Below are 20,693 nucleotides of genomic sequence, written 5' to 3'. Positions count from 1 at the left end.
TGTTGGCTGTTTTCAACAATGTACATCGAAAATAAAGACATTGATTGACTGAAAATGATTCAATATTGGATTAAATGTCTTTATTTTCTCATGTATATCAATGATTGCTCTTTACCTAAAAAAAAAGTTTTATCCGATTACTCGATAGAATTTTCAGTCGATTACTCGATATGTGAGATTTTTATTTACCTTGCAACAAATGGACTCATTGCATATCGCGACAGGCTTAGCAACTTCAATAAAACGTCGTTAGTTAGATGGAATTACGACCACCACCCCCGCTTGAAAAATTTCTCATCGGATCTACATAGGAGTGGGAACCTCTTGTTACCTCATGATACGATACGGTTTGCGATACAAAGCTCACGATAACGATGATCTGACGATACAACGATTATCGATACATTGGTCAGGAAATGATTCTAGAATATTCTAAAAATACTGTAACTAATACACAGAAAAACAAGTTTCTGCTGTGAATTGGAATGAGTTTATCACTAGTAGACGTCCAATCCATTTGAACTGGGAGGGTGGCAGCGAATGAACATTTGTTCATTCGCTGCCATCCCTCCCACTTCAAACGGATTGAACGTCTATGGCCATCAGTGGCAGCCAATGCCAGGCAATGAGGTAATTTTTGGCCATTTAAGGTCATTTACCTGTTGATTTTCAGTTACTTCCTGTTGATTTTGGGGTATTTTATGGGTCACTTCCTTTTTATTTTGACTTACAGAACAGGAAGTGACCTGGGAATCACCCGAATGAAGAGGCAGTGACTCATACTCAACAGGAAATGACCTGAAAATGAACAGCAAGTGACTTGTAAATGCCCCAAAAATCGGACAGAATGACTGCGAATGCTCTGGTTTCGAATTAGTGCTGCAACGAATAATCGATTAACTCGAGTATTCGATTAGAAAAAAAGACTGAAATACAATTTTGCTGCTTCGAATATTCGTGTAAAGTGGCATTGTAATGGTTTGTTTTGAAAGTGTTTGCATTTATTTGTATTAGGGCTGTCAAAATTATCGCGTTAACGGGCGTTAATTAATTTTTTAAATTAATCACATTAAAATATTTGACGCAATTAACGCATGCACTGAATAAGCCGCTCTCGCATTGCCTCAAACAGATTTCAATGAGGCCGTTTATGGACATTAAGAGTGAAGAGCATGCCAGCGGCCGCTTGGGGGCAGCGCAGCACCGTTCCATACTAATGTTATTCCATCTAATAGTGGGAGAATTAGTAGTTGTGAGACGTTTATGCTGTTGCTTTGTGCTCCACACATATTTCGGGAAGTTTGCTTTCTTTTAGTGGCAATTATGTGTCTCGTTGTATTTTGGGTAAGATATGCTCAGAGAGACATCTGTTACAAAGGCGAGTAGACACAGGCGTTCTTTGGGCTGCGCCGTTTATTGGCATACGCTTCTGTAACTCCTTCACAACAAACAGAAGTATCATTTAGTGAAAAAAATAATAATAATGTTCACCAAAAGTAAAGCACTTCAGTCTGTAGTAATAAGGCCCTATTCTCACACAGCTAAACAACAATGCAAAGTGAACTGGCATTACTCAAGAGTTTGGTCACTCAATTCTTATTATTGTTATTTTTATTCTTCTTATTATTATATTAACTCTACTTTTGATTGAAAATTGTACAAATTTTATTAAAACGAAAATATGAAGAGGGGTTTTAATAGAAAAATTACTATAACTTGTAACTATAACATTTATCTTTTATGAACTACAAGTCTAACTATCCATGGATCACTTAAACAGAAAGAATGTTAATAATGCCATTTGTGGATTTATTGTCATAATAAACAAATACAGCACTTATGTACAGTATGTTGTAGAGCAGGGCGGTAAACCGAAAATTTACCGTTACCGAAATTCTTCACGATGACCGACGTAATTTTGACCATGTCGGTAAATTCGGTAATTTAATAAAAGAAGAAAATATAGTCTTTTCATCCCGCTTTGACTCTGTGTTGACTCTGTGTTGTTCGGCTATGTTCATTCCCCTTTAAGAAAGCAGACAGTGTGCTTACGTTTGGAGTCACATGGTTTTCAGGAAGCCAATCAAACAGAAGCCCGGTAGGCTAACGCTAGCAGCTAACGCTAGCGGCTAACGCTACAAGTAAACGGGATGAAGTCGGGCTTAAGTTAGCTTCGCCAAACTTTCACCCGACATTAAGTAAACTCTTGACGGGTTCCAGATAGGGATGGAAAAACTGAGGCTTTCTGAAACAATGAACCACTTTTAAGACAATTGCCCAAAATTGAATCACTGTTTGACACACTGCAAGAGCCCCATCTACTGGATAAACAGTGCACGTTTCTTTTTAAAAGTAAAGTTGACAAATTGCCTCAGCATTACATATCTTCAATAGAATTAAGTGGATGTCGTCTATTTCAACCAGGAGATCGTGTCGTCATTAAGTGTGATTTACACAATTAAAGTTGACCTCTTTAAGCCTGTGTCATTGCTTTTGTCTGTGAAGATGTGTTCAAAGCAGTATTTGTAATACACGACAGTGCTAGTCTTGTAAGTGGCTCGTCCTAGATGATGGGGAGTACCTATGTATTGTTTATTTTTTTGTAAAAATTACAGTACAGTAAGCACAGGGCTTGGGAACAGGAATATTATTTATTGCATACTGTAAGGATTTCCAAAATCATAAGATGTAAATAATTGAGCCGAATAAAAGAAAGGAAAGGTTTGTGAAACATTTTATTTTTTAATTAAGTATAATTTCTGGGGGGCGGGTGGATGTGTCGTATTTGTATCTATTCTAAATATCTAAACGTATGCCACTATCTAGTGTATAACAATGCAGAATGAATTTAATGAAATTCAAGTGATGATATTTTTCAAGTCATACAAGCTGTTATAAATGTTCACACAAGAATTCTTATTGTTTACAAGATTTTTTTTTTAATACTTAATGTTTAGACTGCATGTGCAATTGTTAAATTGAAAGCTGGTAAATAAATTTAACGAGAAACTGTTAATTTGTATTCCATGCATTGATTCAAATTTTCAAATTATATAACGGTTTGCGTGGGCGAATTTATCGTCATTTATCGTTATCGAGGTAAATCTGCTCAATTTATCGTGATACGTACTTAAGGCCATATCGCCCAGCCCTAGAATGTTGTATGTATATATCCGTCTTGTGTCTTATCTTTCCATTCCAACAATAATTTACAGAAAAATATGGCATACTTTAGAGATGGTTTGAACTGCGATTAATTGCGATTAATTAATTTTTAAGCTGTAATTAACTCGATTAAAATTTTTAATCGTTTGACACCCCTAATTTGTATTGATTTGGGTGGATACGCAGCCCTCTAGTCTACCTCATTTCAAATGGCTGAATCCATCTGCTCCCTGTTAAGACCAGCATAAGCTAAGTTTTTGTTTGAGCTAATGATTTTTCTGAATGCGTTCGTAATTTAGTTTAAAGGAATATTTTAGCCATTTTTTGTGGGAATATGTGTCTTAGCCATTTGTTAAGAGCATTGTAAAAAAGCGTTAGCATTTTATAGCATTTAAGCTAGAAGACTTTTGCTATGTAAGTTAACCAGTTGTTGTTTTGTTGTACATAGATCCTCTTTTTTTTATATATCGTGTGAGGCTCAGCTCAGGTATTTTAATTTTTTGTGTTCCTTATCCGATTACTCGATTATTCGAACTAAATAGTTAATCAATTAATCGACTAATAAAATAATCGATAGCTACAGCATTATTTTGAATGAACAAACGTTCCCAGTCTAAATGGATTGGGCGTCGAGCACCGTCAATGGCAGCCTTAGAGTTACCTGAGACACTATTATGGTGGAAGATTTTGGTAGCAACTTGTTGGTCCCTGTACATTGCAACCTCTTTAAAACGATATCTCGATTCTTTGCAGGAGCATATCGATAACCTTTTGGGATACAAAGTATCACGATATATCACCATTTCGATATTTTTTCACACCCCTAAAGATCCACACAATTCACGTAGGTTACCCTTTTTGACTTCAAAACGGAGAATTTTGCCGAAAGGTAAGCGATTTTCATGGCTGATTGATGAGAGTGGGTACGCTCTGTGAGCCTTGGGAGTTGGATACGGAAAAGCTGTGACTGGCGTCACCACTCGAAATGAATATCTCAAAAATGATAGCAGCACAAACGAAAATTTTTACACACACTCATAGCACAAACGATTGACACCATTTTTAATCGAAATGGGGAGCTGGTTGACCTCAGATTGACTAATAAAAGAATTGTTAAGCTCTCAAAAACATTAGCAGCACAAACAAATGACAGAATTTTTCTATAAATTTGCGTTTGATGGGGGGCCAACTTCACGGAGGTGCTACGAGGCCGTCCGATTACGAACGTCCCTCACCTTTTGTTGTCACGTGTTGAAATGAGCTGTGGCTCGAAGGTTTCGCTGCTCCGCTCTCTTCGCTTAGGCCTTCATCCTCTTCACTTTTCACACTGACGATCATTGGAAAATTGGTAATTTCATCTTCTTGTTTTTCTTCTTTAATGTAGGGTGTCCCTGGTTCCACCTCTTGTTTGATGTAAGGCATCTCAACCTCCTCCTCATGTATAACGTAGGGGGGATCGTGCTTCACAGGGTGAAGATCTTCTTCAGTGACGTCTGTGGACACAGGATGAAAAAAAAAAAAAAAAAAACACATTATAGCCTCTGATTTTTGTTAACCTCTCCTCTTGTAAACTATGTCATGTCCTCCTGACTTACCTACTGCTGCAGTAGCAGCATATGTGACCTAAGTGCAATAAAAAGATCTGATCTGCTCTTCTAACTAGAGCTGGGAATCTTTGAGCACCTAACGATTCGATTACGATTCAGAGGCTCCGATTCGATTATAAATCGATTATTGATGCACCCCAACACACTTTTAATGTTTTGTACCCTAGTTCCAAAATTGTTAAAAAATCCTCTCAGGCTAAAGTAAATAAAATAGTAACAGTAAATAAAATACTCAAGTCCCCATTCTGTTTCAAAAGCTTAAAAGTACGTTCAATTAATTTAATGTTGTGAATCAACCGTTAAAGTTGTTAAAATTGTTCCCATTATTCCATAATTTCTCATCAGTCTACTTCTGACATGTCAAAGTTTTAAAACTGTTTCATCATTTAAAGATAGATTCAAGTCAAGATTTTGCCTATTTAGGGATATTTTGGATAAAAAGTAATTAGGTTCGCTACAACAGAGCCTTCTAGAGAAGTCTACTGCTTTAAGATGGCGGCAAGTCTGTCATTTCGCATCTAGTTCTTTGTATATGTTCCAACACTGTTGTTACTGTCATTTCACATCTAGTTCTACAATATGTGATATCTACCATAGCTATATGTTGCGTATGTTTGTAGCAACTGGCAACCGGTCGCTGTTTGCAGGGTCCCCCCAGGATTGATCAATCTAAATTTAAGACTTTTAAGACCTTTTTTAATGCCATTTCAACTGAAAATTAATACTTTTCTCGCACCCATTATTTAGATCATATTGAATCATATTAAAAAAATAAAGCACTGAACATCAAATTTAACCTCAATTACTAAGTGTGTTTGACAAAAGAATGCGCATTTATTGAAGATACAATTAAAACACATTTAAATATAAGGTCTTTCAGAATTTTTTTCCCCAGGATAAAATGGATTTTACACTACTATTGTAAAGAAACTTCAGATATTACATTTGCAATACAACAGGTTTCCCTTTTAAGAGGACCTAGTCAAGGTGGTAGGTAGCTGATTGTCAAGTTGGCCACCTTAAAGTGTATGTCAACACCTGGGGAAATGCTAATATTCCATCATTTATCCATAAACGAATGCCTTTTGGATTCATATCATGTCACTTCGTGTAATTACACACATCGCAACACCAAGAAAAGGAGAGAAATTTGGGTCAATTTCAAACTAAAAAGACCCGCCCCCGAGATCCCGGAAATCTGGCAGATTGTGTGCGTGACATCAAAACAAGGAAAGAACCGGCTCAGTGCTTTAGTACTGAATGGCGGCGATGATGGCAGACAATTAGTTTCTAGTTGCAGCGACGAATCCGACGTAACGAACATTCTTCTAATGGTGAAGAGGAGAGTTATTAAGTTTTGGGTTATCAATTTGAGCCCAAACGAAAGCCAATGCAGCCGAATAAAAGGATCATTGAGGGGAGCAATCACACTGATGAAACCCCGACAACAGTTCGTGTGGGAAACACCAAATGGTATGTTTTGCATTTCTTTTTGTGAAGCTGATACACCGTGACCGCAAAATAATGTATAGAATAAGTATCATTTAATATGCTATCATCGGTTTCGCTCTGCCAACCGACACAAATATGAATGGGATTAGAGCAGGGGTCCCCAACCTTTTTTGCACCACAGACCGGCGTGATTTGGGTCTTTTTTTTCACGGACCGGTGTCCCTCTTTTATATTCAGTTGGACTCTCAATGTTATCCAATGGTGCTAAAAAACTATTTACATCACAAACATACATGTGCAACACAGAAATGGCGTAAATTAATGCTTAACGACACGGCGAAGTCGTTAAGTGAGAGGGCTACGTGCAGTTGTTGTGTGCGCCAAACATGGCAAACGTAAGTTAATATTCCTTTCTTAAAAGAAAGTTTGTAGTGTGTACTTAGGAATCGCTGCATTCGCGGTCCTTTTTAACGTTACGCGCATGCCAACTTTGTCAGAACACCGGCAATGTGCGGCAGAAAAATACAGCAAATATAAAATAGCATTTGTTTTTAGCCCCGTCGTGTTAAGTGCAGGGAAAATATACAACTCACCAGCTGAATTCGTTGAGACGAGATGGGAGAGTGAGAGAAGCTAGCATCAAGCTAGCGATGTTGGAAATTGTAGCACAGTTTTCAGCGCGCTCCAAGCGATGTCGGGATATTCCGAAATGACTTTAATCCAGAACTTCGGTAGAGTTGTTGTCTCAAATGTACGTTTAAGTCGCCGTGATTTGCGATCTCTACAAGCTGATATTCCTGTTCCACAGACATGCTCGAATCACTCGATTTATTCACATACGGGTCACGAATTCACTCCTTCGCAGTGCGTGGGTCTTTAGTGATTGGGAAGTAGCATAAATTTTGTTTTCTTTGAGGTTGTAGGCACCTCTTCTGGCTCAACAGGTTCCCGTTTCCCTGTAAAATTGCAAACTTAGCCCTCTTAGCACTGACGAAATTTACCCATTGTCTGCGTAGTCCAGCTCTTTTTCTCGCGTTCGGGAACTCATGGGTACTACATTGCGACAAATGGCTATTTGTAAACCACATAGCATGACAAGTTTGAACCATTTTAGCGATTTTTTGATAAAACACGAACGCAAATCTCTCGTCGATAAACAACGATGGCACCTTCCTCGACCTTTTGTTTCCTTGTTATGACGTCTCCGCCCCATTCGGCTGTTTCCGGAACACTTTCGGAAATGTTCGTCATTTTCGATCTATTTTCGATAATTGCTCATTAATGTGATTGATTTTTTTGTTAACTTTATCAATACAGTGGTACCTCTACATACGAAATTAATCCGTTCCAGGACCTTGTTTGTAAGTCGAAATGGTCGTATGTCGAGCAGGATTTTCCCATAGGAATACATTATAATTCCATTAATTCGTTCCACAGCCCAAAAACCTTCACTAAATCCTTAAAAAATACTGCTGGTACTATTACAAATGGCAATTACACATAGCAAAACAAATAAATTATATATCAAAATCGGAATAATAATAATAATAATAATAATTCCTGTATTAATGTAACGAATCGGGTTCTAATGTGGCGGACGTTTTTTGCTGACCCTGAACGCACCGCGGGGCTGACGTGCCAGAGACAGACCGGTAAGCTTGAGTTTCACTTTCACTTTGAATGTTTTCTTAAGAACACCGTCAATTGCGGCAGACAGAAGGTGTTTTTGTTTGGAGATGTATTGTTGAGCCATTTCACGGATGCCCACCCTACGCTCATATTTTTCTGTCATTTGCATCTTCATTTAGAAGGTAAGCGTCAACTTTTTCCTTGTTTCACCACCTGTACCAACCTTTTCTGAAACCAGTGTTGATTTGTCACACAAGAAAATCCGCCGTGCATTCGTCTGCGGTGCTGCCATTGTCGTCGTATTTCGAGCATGTCGTCGGATGTAGAAACAAATGGCGAGTCAAATTTTACGTCGGATGTCGAAACGTTCGTGTGTCGAAGCGATCGTATGTAGAGGTACCACTGTATTTGTTATCTTGGCACATAACGCTTCTATTGATGTCTCACACCCCCCTTTGCGTTTTCATACCCTTTAACTGTAAAGTGCTTGCAATTGGCAGTGATAGTTTAAAAAACAGCCAATAAATGGCAGTAGTTTACCATTAATTACCACAAAATAAAAAAGCTACACATGAACATTTCCCTTGGTAATTGTTTTTTTCTCATCACATTACAAGAAGTATACAAAACACATGTTAATCCTTTGTTAGCTATTGAAGACATTTCTTTTAATCAGATAGAGAAAATCCATACTCTTATTTAATCAAGAAAAACATTTAAATATACCAGGAGGTGTTTTACTATCACCTACATTATAATTTGCCTATCACCATGCCATGTTATTCAGATTAACGTTACCCCGCACTCGTTCCAATAATAGACAGTGTCAAACGTGTTGTGTATCTGAGAGTGATGGTGAATCTACGACTCCGGTTTATTCATGCTAAGGCTAGTGCACCTGCCAATACCCCATTGAACATGGCTAACTCTTGAGTTAAAACCGCGAAATTCACATTCATTCGAAAGGCAAACCGTGCAGATATACATTATTCCATCTAAAACATTTTAATTGGAGAAATTGGCAACTTACTTTGAAATGTTAAGCAGGTCCACTGCCTTCGCATGACCCATAAACTGCGACCCAAAGTATCTGGATGCGACTTGGTCTCCGATCCAATACCTCACATGCTGGTCTAACTGCTTGGACTTGGTTGTCTTGTTGAGGCTTTCTTCGAACATAACAACCAAGCCATCTGAGCAGTTCCTTTCGTTAGTGCACAGTACTGTGCGATTGCCTGCTGTTGTGATGTTGATGCTAATGATGCTAACGCCACGCACGCACGAGGTGCAGTGCATCGTAAAAATTCTACGCGTCATCTTCGTTATGGATTAGGAAAAAAAAAACAACTTTGTCACGGATATAATTTAGGTTGCACTGAGATGTTCTTGAAAATTAAAACCACGGTGAAAAAATTCCAGACTTACGACAGCTAATTTTAATAATGGAAAACTAAATTCAATGCTTTTTTTAATACTTTTAATAACCCGCGGGTACCCTGTGTTTGTAGCGGCTGTCGGCCGCAGCCAGGTATGATTGTTTTTTTGTTTTTGTTGTTTTAGCTAGCGGCATGAGTTGAACAAGATATTTACTCTCGGTCAGTTCCTCATTGCGTCCCGAAGACCGCGGCTTCCCAAAGACTGCGCTGACTGTGTTTTATATCCGCTTTACCTGGTATAACTCAATCATCGGAATTTGGATGTTTATGAATCGTTCTCGAATCTTCCACGGCCGAATCGCGAATAATCTATGAGTCGGAAGTTTCGCACGCCTCTACTTCTAACTGTATTCAATTAATTAGCCATGCACTAGTCTTTTTAATGTCCTAGAATTCTTTTTTTTTTTTTTTTTTAATTCAAATGCGATTAACGAACTACAAGTTCTGAAATTAATTTGAAAGTTTTAATCACGTGACAGCACTTATAATATATGGCTGAAAACACTCGGGTGACTTGAAATTCCGCTCTGAGACCCCCAATTTGGCCAACTTTCAAAACTGTCTGATATGCATGTGTGATACATCATTGGAAAGCTTAAAATCGTATTTGTTCTGGGGGAAGATTTTTTTTTTAACAGGAGGGCATTAAAAAAAAAAAAAAAAAACCAGCAAAACCCTATCTGGAGTGGACTTTAATGAGATATTATCGCATACTTACCGTGTTTCAATCCAAAAACTCTATGTAGCATGTATCACAGAGTGTCAAGACACAGCTGTGAATGGCCACAGCTGGATTTTTGGGGGATTTTATGGGTGAAACATGGTAATATGACAAGGGTTGTGGTGCAGAAATCGCAGACATCAAGGAGTGGTCGAGATTTTCTTTTTTAAATATTTACCCTTTTAAATGATTTTTTATTTTTTCAATTTTTCTTTGTTTGGATCGTTTATTTAACATCTAACATAAGCGATAGTTATCAGGTGACTGTATCCGTGACTTTTTTTTTACAGATGCCATTTTTTTCATTGTGACATAATTTGTTTAAAAGTTTAAAATATGTGAGTGAATAATTTTATTATGTTTTTTTTTTTTTTAAACGAAATATGAGACATCAATTAATGAATCTAAGCTAAAAAACGACATACATTTTGGATAATAAATAGAAATAATTACCTTTGTTTTATGGCTGGGTTGAAACAAAAGCGGCTGCGCGCCGTCTCTAAACGGGGATTTTCAGGGTAAAACGGACAAATTAAAAATAGTTTGGGGGCTTAATGCGCCATGAATCTGCTATGGCAGCATATAGACCCTACTCACCTACGTCACAAAATGACGTGTCGCTGTATCCGGCCGCCATACTGTCCGTATTTTTTAGACCTATTCTCATTGTTTTCAATTTGTCGTGCAAGTTATAGAGCAATTCATGGAAGCCCCGGTGTTATCTGACGCCGTAAACTCATTGGATGCGTTGCATAAAAGGCGTTATGTGGAAAAGCTTCAGTTTATCCATTCGCCAGATCCATATTTGATGCCTAAATGGATGTTTTTCGACCCGCTGTCTTCGCCGTCTTTGCCTGACCCTGATATTTACAACTATCTTGTCCACACAAAATCAGCCTATTCTCACGACAGTTTGAAAAACTTTAATAGCTTGGAGGCTTATAAATGCTACGTTGCTGGTTGGGTGAAACAGGTCCTCGTACACGAAAATTCGGCAGGAATCTTGTGCTCATGAAGGTGAGTTACGAAATTTTCAATTCTAAATCTTTTGTTCTTGCTAACATCCACTGTCAAGTCTAATGTATTTCATGTCATTTGTCAATGGAGCTAGGGCTTTTAATGTTTATATGGTTTAGCGATAGCACTCTCACTACATACATATATAATATGTAATAAATATGAAGTGCGATAGCACTACTCCAGATTGTCCCTAGTTGAATTTATTTTTTGGCTTTTGACCTCAATAGTGAAATTATAAATTAATTGTATGACAACTGTCTTAATATCCCCTTATAATTATATATTTTCAGGTAGTTCATTCACAACATCTGAGTGTATGTTGTCGGCGATTAGCCTAGCAATGATCTTAATTGTGGTTGTCAGCCCAAAACCCTCTAAATATATATTAAATGCATCTTACCAGATATAAAATGACTACTACATAATCTGTGGTAGTCGTTTGGAGCCCAGTTTTCTCGTCGAATTGCAGCAGTCCATCTCGCTCTCCTCTCCGGGTCTCTCGGAATACGGTAAAAATTCAAGTCTCTCCGTCTATCTTCTCTGTTTTTGCAACCGACCGCCACACACGACTTCACCATTTTGATTATTAATGTTAACGAGCAGAAAAACACGCCATAATAGGAGGAATTTACGAAGCGCTAATGCATTAACATGACGAGTATACGGACAACATGGCGCGGGGGCGTGGCTGTGACGTCACGTGAGTAGGGTCTATAGTAGTGACGGGATCTGTCGTTCACTGGAGTAAACGAATCCATTCCGGATCGTTCAGTAAAAAGATTCGTTCAAACGAATCGTTCAAACGAATCGTTCGCCCCCCTCATCTCCCTCCCCGCCCAAATGAATCGTTCGGTTAGTGAACGGGAAGTGACGTTGCCGAACGAATCACCAAAGACCGCTTCGCAGTATAACTGAACGGGAAGTGACATTGCTTGGTCCCTCCCTCTCTTCCACATTGACCACTCGTCGTAGTTTCAGAAATGAGTGACAGGCGATATCATTCTGCTTTCACAGACAGCCTCGTCTCCCTCCCTCCCGCTGCTGCAAAAGCGAGGGAGAACTTCCGCGTCGTCTGTCCTAGTTCTATGGGCTCAAAGTCATGGATCGTGCTTGCATTTCGATTGAGGACACGGTTAAACATTTTCCTTTTGTGGGGGGAGCGGGGGGTTGGGGTCGGGGGCGCACGGACTTTCTTTAGCATGTTCTTGATCACATTTACAATGCTGCTTGCTACCAGCCAACGCAGCATGCTTGCTGTCACGAAAATAAAAATAAATTGAAAGCTTAATTTCTAATTATGGAACGACCAACACATCATATTTACATCTCGCTCTGTTGTATTTTTGTTTTTATGCTCATCACTATTATTTTTAGTCACTATTTAAAACTATAAGTGTAAATACCTAGTTGTCGAATGTGCTGCTCTGAAATAAAGACAATACTACATTTTGATATTTGCCAGTTTAATTGCCAATCAGTATTAAGATGATCGTATTGAATTTTTGCACTGGTATTAATAAATAAAATAATCCGGTCAACTCCCCTGTCGTCCCCGCATCTCAGCTCGTCAAATGCTGACGAGAAATGATTGCTTGCTCTTTACGATGTCGCCTTTCTACCCTCATTAGTCTGTTAAGAAAAATGTAGACATATTGCGACATCTCCCGTGTTCGCGTGCGTTGTTTTGGGGCGCTTGAGTAGCGCATGATCAGGACGGATTGACATAATTTGTCAAACCAACCGACACGCTCTGACACGAAAAAAAAAAAAAAAAACACTTGGAAAAATTGACATGTATATACAGTTTCATTGCAAATCAGTATTATGGTGATCGTATTGAATTTTTGCACTGGTATTAATAAATAAAATAATCCGGTCAGCTCCCCTGTCGTCCCCGCATCTCAGATCGTCAAATGCCGACGAGAAAATTGTTTGCTCTTTACGATATCGCCTTTCTACTCTCATTAGTCTGATAAGAAAAATGTAGACGTATTGCGACATCTCCCGTGTCCATGTGCGTTGTTTTGGGGCGCTTGAGTAGCACATGATGGACGGATTGACATAATTTGTCAAACCAACCAACACCTGACACGAAAAAAAAAAATAAAACACTTGAAAAAATGGACATGTATATACCGTTTCATTGCAAATCAGTATTATGGTGATCATACTATATATTCTTTTTGTCTGTGCACATATGAAGTAAATATCGCTGCCATGAAGCCTCCATATAGTGACGGTTCTTTGCCCCCTTCATTGCCGTCACGCGACCGCAGCTCAGCTTTTGCTTGCCTCGTAGCTACCCGTGTTTTAAATTACTGTAAATTTGATAGTATGTCGTAATAGGTAGTCCCGAGTCTGTTGAGAAAAGTAGTACACTAAACCATGCTCGCTAGATTTGTGTGGTGTTTTTGTCTTTTTGAGCTGCATTTGATAGGCTCCACGTTAACAAATATGTGACAAAGTCCTTTCCTTTCATTTTTTGATTCGTTCACCGCATAGTCATTACTGGAAAGTCAAGTTAGCAGCAAGCTAGGTCAGGAGCCGGAGGACCGAGTCACTGAACGGGAAGTGACAAAACTCAGTCTTGCCCCCCTGCCTGCACGCTGGCTGCTTATTGGCCACACGTGGAAGTGGGTGACATACGCCCTGATTCTGTTTCCGGTCCCTCCCCTGCCCGCGATGAGGCTGGCGTCTGATTGGTCGTGTGCGATGTCAGAAGACGCTGCCGCTTGCTCAACGCCCTCCCACGCAGTGAACAAGCACCAACTTCATAGAACGAATCAGTGCAGATGGTGATTAGTTCGGTCTCGGTCACCCAAACAATTCGTTCAAAAAGAACGAATCGTTCGCGACCGATACAACACTAGTCTATAGACATATTGTTGTATCGAACACAACAGTTGTTTTGGCTTAAAACACAGCAGCTCCTTAAAAAGAGATTGCAAGAGCAGAAACTGCGTTTTCAGTCTTGTCTGTGTTTTCCGCCATATAGATATGTAAAATCGGAACTTGGGTCACGCGAAGGCAACCAAATGCCTTATCGTGTCTTGGCTAGCGAGCCAAGTTAAACAAAGCTAAGAAAAAATGAGCATAGCACACAACAACGTAAAACCGAACGACTTCCACTCACCTTTAAGTTGGGATGTTTTAGTACACTAAACTTCGCTACTTATCCGATGACAATGCTTCGAAGGGGCGCGTTTTGGGTTGGAAGGGTACACGAAACGAATGGTGTGGGTACAGTTGTTGCGTGAATTGAACCGGAAGTACAAACTTTAAAGCGTTGGGAATTTCAGCGTAATATTGGTTGAAGCGTTTGGAACGAAGTTGCGACCATCACTACGTACCTGGCTCCCTAAATATTCATTCAATATGGTAAACATACCCGAAACTGAGTCGTAACTATTAATAACTCAGTTTTGAAACATCGAAACTTAGTCCGTACATCTATATGTTGAAAGTTTGGTCTTTATCCAACTTGCTGTACTACTTCCGCTGCACTCCTTCCATCAGGGAACATAATAATAAAGTTGCCTAATTTCTTGGGCTCAATTCAGCTTTTCTCGCTAGCCATGAGAATGAATTATTCAAAAAATACGAAAAAAAAAAAAAAAAAAAGAGTGCAAGGATGAACTACATTAACCCTGTAGTGGCCAGACATAGAAAAACATAAAAGATAAAAAAAAAATTCAACCTCTTACAGTTGTGGTCAAAAGTTTACATACACTTGTGAAGAACATAATGTCATGGCTCTTTTGAGTTTCCAGTTATTTCTACAACTCTGATTTTTCTCCGATAGAGTGATTGGAACAGATACTTCTTTGTCACAAAAACATTCATGAAGTTTGGTTCTTTTATGACTTTATTATGGGTGAACAGAAAAAAGTGATCAAATCTGCTGGGTCAAAAATATACATACAGCAGCGCTAATATTTGGTAACATGTCCTTTGGCCATTTTCACTTCAATTAGGCGCTTTTGGTAGCCATCCACAAGCTTCTGGTTGAATCTTTGACCACTCCTCTTGACAGAATTGGTGCAGTTCAGTTAAATTTGATGGCTTTCTGACACGGACTTGTTTCTTCAGCATTGTCCACAAGTTCTCAATGGGGTTTAAGTCAGGACTTTGGTAAGGCCATTCGAAAACCTTAATTCTAGCCTGATTTAGCCATTCCATTACCACTTTTGATGTGTATTTGGGGTCATTGTCCTGTTGGAACACCCAACTGCGCACAAGACCCAATCTTCGGGCTGATGACGTTAGGTTATCTTGAAGAATTTGAAGGTAATCCTCCTTCTTCATTATCCCATTTACTCTCTGTAAAGCACCAGTTCCATTGGCAGCAAAACAGCCCCACAGGATTAATACTACCACCACCGTGCTTGACGATAGGCATGGTGTACTTGGGGTTAAAGGCCTCACCTTTTCTCCTCCAAACATATTGCTGGGCATTGTGGTCAAACAGCTCGATTTTTGTTTCGTCTGATCACAGAACTTTCCTCCAGAAGGTCTTATCTTTGTCCATGTGATCAGCAGCAAACTTCAGTCGAGCCTTAAGGTGCCGCTTTTGGAGGAAGGGCTTCCTTCTTGCACGGCAGCCTCTCAGTCCATGGAGATGCAAAACACGCTTGACTGTGGACACTGACACCTGTGTTGCAGCAGCTTCTAATTCTTGGCAGATCTGCTTTTTGGTGATTCTCGGTTGAATCTTCACCCTCCTGACCAATTTTCTCTTAGCAGCAGGTGATAGCTTGCGTTTTCTTCCTGATCGTGGCAGTGACAAAACAGTGCCATGCACTTTATACTTACAAACAATTGTTTGCACTGTTGCTCTTGGGACCTGCAGCTGCTTTGAAATGGCTCCAAGTGACTTTCCTGACTTGTTCAAGTCAATGTTTCGCTTTTTCAGATCCATGTATGGATATTTTTGACCCAGCAGATTTGATCACTTTTTCTGTTAACCCATAATAAAGTCATAAAAGAACCAAACTTCATGAATGTTTTTTGTGACAAAGAAGTATCTGTTCCAATCACTCTATCAGAGAAAAATCAGAGTTGTAGAAATAACTGGAAACTCAAGAGAGCCATGACATTATGTTCTTCACAAGTGTATGTAAACTTTTGACCACAACTGTATGTATTGTCAGCCGCCCCACCCCCCCAAATCCCTGTATTTTCATTAAATCGTTTGGTCCGCCCTTCCTTGGATCAAAACGGAATTTGAATTTAGTTTGTTAACAAGGGACCTCGCAGGCAAATCTTAGCAATCTCTTCATATTAAAACGGTACAAACCCGCCCCCCCCCCCCCAAAATACTTTTTTTTTTTTTAATGTACACAATTAATTATGATTTTTGTGTGGATGTTGTGTTGTGTTAGGTATGTACGAGGTTATGCAGCACCTCTCTCTCTCTAAGCAGCTTCTTGCTAACGTTTTTCTAGTTCCATAGTTGCTAGCAGAGGTTACTACACTTCTCACAGTTTATTTTAACAGTAGAAAACACAAAGAAAAGGACTTCTCTCGAAGCAGCTTCCTACCTGAGTTTTGCATGTTAGCAAGTTCACACAGTTTAATGTTATGCTTACACTAGCCACGTTTACATGCTGACTTTTATTCATACCGATTCAAATCATTCCGAATGGAAATTTCACATCAGCTGTTTACATGTCACTTCATCTATTCCGATCCAGCGTTTACATGTGACTGCCTTTATTCCGAAAGGACGTTTGACAACTGCCGTCTGACATGCGCAGATTAATCAAAACAAAGCGTCATGTTGCAAAACATGGAGATCGATCGTCAGATCAGCTGCTGTTTTAACTTTTCGAGTGGAAACAAAACTTCAGAATGACACGCCGTTCATTTAAAAAGTTGTGTGGGTGCGCTGTGCGTGTGCTTGGAAGCCATGTTGCAAGTGACGTTACTTACGTCACCAAATGATGTCACCACGTCAGTACGGAGCATGCGCAGAAAGAACGCAGCCAGACACCATTCCGCTTCCCTGTTTACATGATATAATTTTACTTCTAATCGGTTTGGGAAAAGGAATATTCCACCCCTGTGAAACGGAATGAAATTCCATTCGGTTTGGGCCTGTTCATTCCGAATGAGGTGTTTATATGGAACACATTTATTCGGTTTGAACAAATATTCCGATTGTAATTGGAATATTTGGCTCCATGTAAACGTGGCTACTGATGGACCGACAGTAGCAAAATTAATGGTGTGTTCCCCACTTCCAAAACAATGATGTCTTTTTACATTTCTAACAGTGGCTGCTGCTGGCTGAAAAAAAAACTTGGGGTGGGGTCAATTACAACAATTAAAACATATGGAAGACAATATAAATGACCTATATAACTGAAGTCATCACATAACGAAAATAAGGTTGCTTAAAAGTTGGTGGGGACAATTTAAGCATCCTGAAAAGTTGGTAGTGTTTTTTCCCAACCATCCCTATACAAACCTACGCCCTTGACTGTAGTATAGTTAAGTTCAAACAAAACTTTTATTCTATGTCATTCATTATAGTATTTGCTTTGAGAATATTTCTAATAAAAATATATTTAGATTGTAAAAGTATGGTATTTATTTAATTTTAACAGTAGACAACACAAAAAAAGGACTTCTCTCGAAGCAGCTTCCTACCTGAGTTTTGCAGGTGAGCAAGTTCACACAGTTTAATGTTATGCTAACACTGATGGACCGACAGTAGCAAAATTAATGGTGTGTTCCCCACTTCCAAAACAGTGATGTCTTTTTACATTCCTAACAGTGGCTGCTGCTGGCTGAAAAAAAAAAAAAACTTGGGGTGGGGTCAATTATAACAATTAAAACATGGGAAGACAATATAAATAACCTATATAACTGAAGTCATTACTTAACGAAAATAAGGTTGCTTAAAAGTTGGTGGGGACAATTTAAGCATCCTGAAAAGTTGGTAGTGTTTTCCCAACCGTCCCTATACAAACCTACGCCCTTGACTGTAGTATAGTTAAGTTCAAACAAAACTTTTATTCTATGTCATTCATTATGGTATTTGCTTTGAGAATATTTCTAATAAAAATATATTTAGATTGTAAAAGATGGCCTTCAGTACATTTCTTATAGATGGTATCAGTCTATTCATTATTGCTCTATACGCTGTATGCTTACATAGATATATTTTCATCTTAAATTAATGCAGAAAATGCACAAATTAGTGTGTAAAGATTCACCAGAATGCAGGAAATTACATAGTTGATACTCTAAATGTGTGTGTGTGTGTGTGTCCCGGCACTTTTGGTGGGGCCCAAATTGTTATCTTTTCATGGGGCCTGTTGAGGTAATTATCGAGGTTTGATTGATTAAATATTTGCTTGATTGATTGATTGAATATTTGCTTGTGCTCATATATACCATAAATAATACATATTGCCATATTTTTCTAACTAATATAACCAGTAAATGATTATTGCTTGCTATACCAGGTTGTAGTATAATGCTTAAGTGTTACAAAGAGTAAAAGAGGGTCGGGATGACAACTGCCTTGCTTCATGGCCGCATCATTGCGTAACTAGACCTTCCGAGGCATCTTCAGCACCTGGCGTCTGGACTTTCGTCTGGACCTTCGAGGACAATTTTCCATCCGAGGACATCTTCCATGGCCGCAGCGTTGCATAACTGAAGTGTCTGGGTCATTTTGACTGTTTACATGATTGCTTACATGAGCTCTTGCTTACACACGTGTATTTACTTAGTTCCACCTACATGCACACACATATCCAATCGAAAACCACATGGGTGTCTCCAGCTTGCTCTCCCCCTCCCTCAGGGCGGCACCCATTTTTTAGGACAAACCCCTAAATAAAATACTAGGAAGAATTTTTTTCTTTAGATCAATTTTTGGTGACTGTCACTAGTCACTCTTTTGCTCTCCTTGGCCAAGAAAACTGAGTGTCTTCTCTCCTTATTTTTGGGTAATTTTACAATGTCTACCTAAGGATCTATTTTTGAACTTGACAGGGCCCAAACTCCCTGGCAGCGCCCCTGAATACAGCACTGATGATTCGTGTCTTATTTAACTTTTTCTCAACGATGTTTGGAACTCATTGCAAGTATATTCAGTCCCGTTATCAGATCGGATGCACCTTACTTTCCCATAAGGAGCTATATCTGCGAGAATTTTTTCTGTCGCTAGAACACTTTTCTTTTTCAGGAAATGTGTGAATATTGCACCAGAATAATCATCTGTGAATAACTGCACATATTTGTAACCATCACACGATTCTCGAGTTATTGGACACGCAAGATTTGAGTGTACCAATTTTAAGGGGGTATCTGCTCGAGTATCTGGGTCTCTATTTCGAGTCTCGATAAATTTTCCCTGTATGCATATCTCACACTTTTGTTCAGGTCTTGTTTCTATTCCCTTAATCTGCATTCCATCAACTACTTTCTGTAATTTGAGCACATCATAATTACAGTGGCCTAGTATTTGGTGCCATGTGTGAATATCATAACATGCATTGCACTTGTCAGACTCACCATTTGTATGCAAAAAGTACAGCTTGCCATACACATGAATATTGAATTTTGTACCGTCTTTGGTTATCAATGCGTCTTCACCTTCTTTGAAAAGTACCGTGGCTCCACTCGATGTTGCTGCTTTCCCCGAAAAGATGTCTTGTGGGTACGATGGTATGAAGAGTGCGTTTCTGAGTGCTGCCTTGCGCTGCTGTCCTCTGTTGTCGATCAGGTAGCACTCTAAATCTCCTCTTTTAAGTGCGACTCCACTGCACTTGGTACTATCTGCCAACTCGACGCTGTAGTTCTCTGGTTTGAACTTCTCCTGGAAGCTTTTGAATTTGGTCACGTTAGTGATATGAGATGTCGCTCCCGTGTCCACCATCAGGCCTTGTTCCCGGATGCTATGTGTATCCTGCCGCCTGTTGTTGGGCTGTTCATCTCTCACCTTGAACGCAAAGTCAGAATCTCCATCTTCAGCAATTTTTCTCGCTCTGTCCGGTTTGTCCTTGCATCTGCAAGTGGTGTCTTTGTGCGTGTCAGTTTTGCACTGACTGCACCATGTCTTTTGTCGACATGATTTTGCATGGTGGCCTTTGATCCCACATTTGAAGCACACCAACTCTGCGTCGTCTTTGATCCGGTCACAAGCGTTTGCTTTTATGGTTTGCTTTGAAGCTCTTGCTTGAGTTTTCATCACTCTGTCGCTAGATTCTGCTGCATTTTTTTCCCGTTTCTTCAAAGCTTCAGAGTTCGGTTTTGAATTCTGCAAATGTCATATTCTCATCTGTATGCGCCAGATGGGCTGCAAATGGCTTGCAACTTTCAGGCAGTCCTTTCAAGACCATCGCGATAAGTAGACCATCTCCCATTGTTTCACCTGCATTCCGCAGTGCTGTGATGGCGGTCTCAGCTCTTATTATGTAGCCCACTATGCTTTCTTCGTTTCCCTTTTGAAGAGATGTGAGCATGGTGTACAAATTTATAATCCTGGGTTTTCCCTTCCCAGCATAATATTCTTTAATATTTTCAGAGCTTTTCTTCCATCGTTTGGCGCATCTCTCATTATTAACGAGAGGCTTTTATCATCAAGAAGTTTCAGCATTGGCGCCCGCATTTTTCTTTTCATCATTTTCTCTCGGCTTCAGTGGTTGG

The 20,693-nt window shown here is 39.3% G+C and overlaps 1 protein-coding gene across 1 annotated transcript in view; it reads right to left on the bottom strand.

Moving 5' to 3' along the window:
* The window catches only part of LOC130910793 (uncharacterized), a 42,222-nt gene extending 21,987 nt beyond the window's left edge, over positions 1–20,235 (bottom strand). Inside the window, exons 1-2 of the mRNA XM_057828747.1 lie at positions 19,641–20,235; positions 4,401–4,658 (exon numbers count right to left, since the gene is read on the bottom strand). Coding sequence (XP_057684730.1) covers positions 4,401–4,658; positions 19,641–20,235 — 853 coding nt within the window. The remainder of the gene's footprint in view (positions 1–4,400; positions 4,659–19,640) is intronic.
* Between the last annotated feature and the right edge of the window lie 458 nt (positions 20,236–20,693).

This window comes from Corythoichthys intestinalis, chromosome 1 (genome assembly GCF_030265065.1).
Source record: "Corythoichthys intestinalis isolate RoL2023-P3 chromosome 1, ASM3026506v1, whole genome shotgun sequence".
Taxonomy (NCBI): Eukaryota; Metazoa; Chordata; class Actinopteri; order Syngnathiformes; family Syngnathidae; genus Corythoichthys; species Corythoichthys intestinalis.
The sequence above is the reverse complement of the archived record's forward strand: the minus strand, read 5'-3'. Positions and strand labels throughout refer to the sequence as shown.